Source organism: Sorex araneus, chromosome 1 (assembly GCF_027595985.1).
Source record: "Sorex araneus isolate mSorAra2 chromosome 1, mSorAra2.pri, whole genome shotgun sequence".
NCBI classification, from domain to species: domain Eukaryota; kingdom Metazoa; phylum Chordata; class Mammalia; order Eulipotyphla; family Soricidae; genus Sorex; species Sorex araneus.
Window position 1 is genome coordinate 222,007,780 of NC_073302.1, and position 5,486 is coordinate 222,013,265.

General features: G+C 43.4%; 1 protein-coding gene across 1 annotated transcript; it reads left to right on the plus strand.

Annotated features, from left to right (window-relative positions):
• The first annotated feature begins 1,659 nt into the window (after positions 1 to 1,659).
• LOC101541941 (60S ribosomal protein L36a) lies at positions 1,660 to 2,093 on the plus strand. Its single transcript, XM_004604480.2, has one exon. The coding sequence runs from the start codon at positions 1,687 to 1,689 to the stop codon at positions 2,005 to 2,007; it is 321 nt and encodes a 106-aa protein (XP_004604537.1). The 5' UTR covers positions 1,660 to 1,686; the 3' UTR covers positions 2,008 to 2,093.
• The last annotated feature ends 3,393 nt before the right edge of the window (positions 2,094 to 5,486 follow it).

Here is a 5,486-nt window from a genome sequence, read left to right on the forward strand (position 1 = left end):
ATAGGGTGGGAGCCCTGGGCAGAGGTTGCCCAAGGTCCTTTTTTAGCTCTTATGTTCCTGGAATGAGCAATCTGAAAAGTGTTCAGATGCTATGCTAATGTGTAGATGTATGATTTTTTTTGAATTAATGAATAAATATTTCCATAAGTCTCAGACTCAACAACCTTAATCATCCACAACTATGAAGTTTGGAAGGAGCTCCAAGGAGGTGGAAGGTCCTCAAGGAGCTAAAAATCTTTGGAACGTGTCCTTGAAATTAAATTCAGGTCCCTAAAATGTTGCCAATGGGAACCCCAGAGTTCTGTGCTCAGGACCTAATTTCCCTTATTTGAATAAATGCTCATTTCCTAATTTACTGCAGATAGGAGCAAACATTAAAAGGGTATAAGGCTAGTGGTCAAAACAAAGAAAGGAAACCAGTATTCTAACTGCTTACTGGTTTGGGCTTTTCTTTTGCGCGATGAAATTATTTTAGAACTAGATAGAGGTGATAGTCAGACACCATTGGAAATACTTGTGTGCTGTGGAATTATTCACCTTAAAATGGTTGGTTTTAAATTATGTGAATTTTGCCTCAATTTAAAAAAGAACGGCTTACAGCCCAGTCTCCAGCCCGCCCCTGCTGCTGGAAGTCACGCCCTCAACCCGCCCTCGGCACCATTTTGCCTCAACAGTCAGCAGCAAGAACCCGGGCCGGCAGCACCACAAGCTGGGGAATGCTCCGGACCCCAGACCAGGCCAACAACACTGGGGCGCCAGACAGAGAAGGTGCAGAGTCCCCGCCTTCTCCAGATGGAGTCCCGGTGACACTGAGCTTCTACTAACACAGATCCAGTATGTGGGACTGGGATATCTCCCCAAACCTTTCCTGATATCCAAAGAAAGCACTCAGGAACGGCTCCACCACCCCTGAGAGGCCATTATACCAGAGGCACAGAAACCCAGAGGCTGCCGGCAGCTACACTCATGAACTTTGAACTAAACTACAGTCCCGTGCAGCCCCAGGAGGGAAAGGGTTTTTGTCCTCGTCCTTTTCCCCTCTCGGCAGCATGGCGACCAATACCGTTTAGTGCCAATTGGACAGAGAGGTAGGAGCTTACAATGATGGGAGGCATGGGGAATCTCTCGATGGGGGTGGGGCAGAACCGGCCCTGCTTCCTGCCCAAATGAGACCCCAAGTGGCCTCCCATGAGCAGCTCCCCCGCTCCTGAACAGCCATGTTCCCAGAGGCACACAAACCAATCTCAGAATGCAGCTGCTGCTGGCAGAAATACCTCTGGACTTAATACCAGAACCCCAAAACTGGATGGCCACTTTCACGACCGTGCAACATCATATGCTCATTGTTATCTACAATAGAAAACATACCATCTAATGATGCTTTTCTGACAGGTCTGACTGTCTGGGGGAAAACTCCAAATAATGATAGTGAGTTTTCTGTCAAAAATTGAATGTTATCATAGCAATGAGAGAGTTAATTGAAAATCATCTGCCACACAGGCAGAGGGGGAGAGGGAGGGAGGGTCTCTGGGGTTCTTGGTGGTGGATCATGTGCACTAGTGAAGGGATGGGTGTTTGATCACTGTATGACTGAGACTTGATCCTGAAAGCCCTGTAACTCTTCTCACAGTGTATCAATTAAAAAGCATAAAATTGCCTTTCCTCGCGAACGCCGCTGCCGCAAGCATGGTGAACGTACCGAAAACCCGCCGGACTTTCTGCAAGAAATGTGGCAAACATCAGCCCCACAAAGTCACACAGTACAAGAAGGGCAAGGATTCTCTGTATGCCCAGGGAAAGCGTCGTTATGACAGGAAGCAGAGTGGTTACGGAGGTCAGACTAAGCCTATTTTCCGGAAAAAGGCTAAAACTACAAAGAAGATTGTGTTGAGACTTGAATGTGTCGAGCCCAACTGCAGATCTAAGAGAATGCTGGCCATTAAGAGATGCAAGCATTTTGAACTGGGAGGCGATAAAAAGAGAAAGGGACAAGTGATCCAGTCCTAAGCTTCATCTTTTATTATGAAGACAGAAATCCTGGGCTGTGACAGACTGATGGAACAATCCATGTTTTAGGAGGGAAATTAAGGAGTGTCATGAATAAACTCCCAGAGGGGAAATTTGCTTATAAAAAAAAATAAATAAAAATAAAAAGCATAAAATTAAAAAAAAAATTTTAAAAATTAAGAAAACAAACCCTTAGACTCTTATAACAGAAGCCAGTTTCAAAGTATATTAGCGTAGTGGGAGGAGTGGATGGACACTGAGTTGGGGAGTGGCTATCATGAGGTGATGTACATTTTGAGAAGGTGTTAAACTGCATCCCTAAAATGTATGCAGTATTAGAGACCAGTGTTACCCGAATTATAGTAAGAAAAATAAAAACTAAATTAAAAATAAAAAAAATTTTAAATAATAAATAAAAAGAATGGCTTTAATTCTAAAATTAAAAAATAGAAAAACCAGTACTCTTTAGATTTGTAACTAATGAAAGCTTACAGTTTGACAGAGAATAAAATAACAAAATAAAATTCTAAACTTGAACAGAAGTAAAATAATCAATAGTCTGGGTCCATTATGTAACAGCAAACAATTCACCACCTTCATAGCCCAGAAGCTATCATCAGTACAGTGTCTTTTAAAAATTAAGATTTGCTGTGGTTCTGCCCCCTCCAGAGGAGTTTATAAGAAGTTAGGTATTTCCTGCAGTTTATAAGATGTTAGGTATCCCCTGCTTAGGAGCAAAGGGTACCCTCAAGAAAAATCTATTTATTATTTTTCATCCTGGTTTGGGGGCCACATCTGAGAGTGCTCGCAGCTTAGTTCCTGGTTCCATACTTAAGGATCACTCCTGGCAGCGCTCAGGTACCACAAATCAAAGCTAGGTCGGCCACATGCAAAGCAAGTGTACTGTCTCTCCAGCCCTCTAGGCAAACTCTATTGAGCTTGAAAGAGATTTGTATTGGGCTTTTGTAATTTTTAAAAGTATCTAAAGCTTTTGGCTTAGCATCTGGAAAATGAAGCTGACTGACAAACAACTCACTCTCTAATGAGATTGCACACATGAGGCAAGACCCCACAGACCACGCAACATCATGTTACTCTCATGTATCCCAGAGGACTGGGGAAAGACTTTGTGGGGAGAGACTTTTTGAGACAATGAACAATGTTTTAGAAATAGCTGTGTTGGTTGCCCAAGATTGGAACTACAATGAGTTCCACTGAATTGTATGTTTAATTCTGGTTAGATAAAAGGCAAAATATTTTATTGTATATACTTAATCACAAAAAAATGTCAAAAATTGCAAATCCATTAGATGGGCAGAAAACAAAAGCTCAACAAAAGCTTCCAGAGGGTAATTATGGCACTGATGATCAGACAGAAAGCAAGATAGGCCTGACACCCGGGGACACTGGGGAAAGACACTTATTAAAATTATTAGGACCCTGTGAAGCCATCTGTGCCCTGCTGGACTCTCCTGTGTCAGCAGCTGTTGCGGTTCATTAGGAACAAGGAGACAGATAAGTCATCACTCAATGTTCGTCTCACAGCTGGGCTTTGAATGGGAAAGCAGTTCATATACAACAACTTTGGCATCAAGTATTTAAAGATCTTGTGTGAAAAGCTTGTGTTGAGACTTAGTATTCCATTAAATAGATTTGGTTAATCAGAGATAAATATAGAAAGTCGAGTCTCAGATTGATTATTGGGTCAACATGTTCATTTGACTATACTGTTTGGGACCCTGAATCTCCATATACTTAGCTTTTATTCAAGCTTTTATTTTGGGCCACAACTCAGCTGTGCTCAGGCCTTAGTCCTGACTCTGATTACTCCTGGCAGTGCTTGGGGGGCCATTTGGGGTTCAAGGATAGAATCTGGATCCGTCATGTGCAAGGCAAGCAAGTGCCTTACCTGATCTGCTATCTTTCTGGCCGTTTTATTAATTTTAGTAAAATAGAATGTACTTACAGGTAGACTGGTTACCTCCTCTGCTTTCATACCACAGTCTTTATAAGAAATTGGATGTAAATTTGAGTTAAAACTTGAATTGAGACTGGAGAGGTAGCACAGTGCCTAAAGTGCACACAGCTAACCTCGGTTAGATACCCGGCACCATGATGGCCCCAGAGCCCTGCCAGGAGTGATGCCTGAGCACAGCTGGGTGTGACCCAAATCTCTTGCCCCCACCAAAAAGCTTGACAAGAAATTTAAAAAATACTGAGAATCAGGCCTCAGGCAGGCCCAGACACACGCTCCTCTGGGGCAGACTGAGACAATCTGCCACTTTCTGGACCCTCTACCAGCACAGACCAGTCTAGGAACCTCCAGCTGAGACCAGCCAGAGCTGTGAAGCTCATCTGTTCACGACTTGGCAAACCCCCTTTCCTGTGCATGTTCCTTCACTATACCAGACCGAGTCTCATCTGACTTGCATGTCCTGCAACTTAGTTTGCATAGCTGACCTGGTTGAAAGAGATCCCACCTCTTTCTTTATCATTTTTTCCTGTATAGACCTCCTTCACTGCCTGAACCCTGGAAGATAATTTAAGAACCTGTTCAATCTGTACTTTGGGGGTTGCAGTCCCCAGTAAAACACAAGTTTTCCCTCAATTAGGTTCTGTCCATTCCAGATTAAGAAACATATGTCATTTATACACAAAACTCTGATTCTCCATGAGCGTTGTCTTTCTTGGACTCTGTGACTAACATATCTTTTCAGGTCATTTAATCCTGGGCAGAAACACATTACCCATGTAATCTCAGTGAATTCATACCAAAATGTTGTACTTCTTGCTCATGAAACTGACACTGTGTATCAGGAGCCTTTCTAGGGGACATGATGACATATACCAACCCACTTCAATCCAGGAGCTGGACAGTCCAAGGTCCATACAGCCAAGTCATGTGGCCAAGCCCATCAGAAGGTTTTTAAACCCAGTTTAAACTGAATGAACAGGCCTTTCTTTCATGTATTTTTAAGAATACACTGGCGGGGTTGGAGGGTGCATTGAAGAGATTGAAGTAAAGTGGCTTACTTTGCACATGGCACCACATATGGTCTTCTGAGCACTGCCCAGGTGTGATTCTTGAACACAGGCCAAGGAGTAAGCTCTGAGCACTGCTGGCTGTGGCCCAATAGCCACCTCCCCCACAAAAGAAGAAAATTACATCTCGGGCCAAAGAGATAATCCAGGGGTAAAGGCATTTTCCATGCTTGAGTCTGGGCCCAGACTCATGCAGGCACCCCCAGGAGTCACCGTTCAGCACACAGCCAAGAGCAGCCCCCAAGCACTGCCAGTTGTGTCCCCCAAAACCAAAATTAAAAAAATAATGGATATATTTTATCGCCATTGGTTAGTTACAAACCTAGAAACAGAATCTTGAAGAGACTAGAGAAAGCATTGACTGGGAAGACGTAGTAAAGATGCACCAGAGCAAAAGTTCAGCCGGTAGGGCATACCTGTTTTGCATGCGGCCAAGC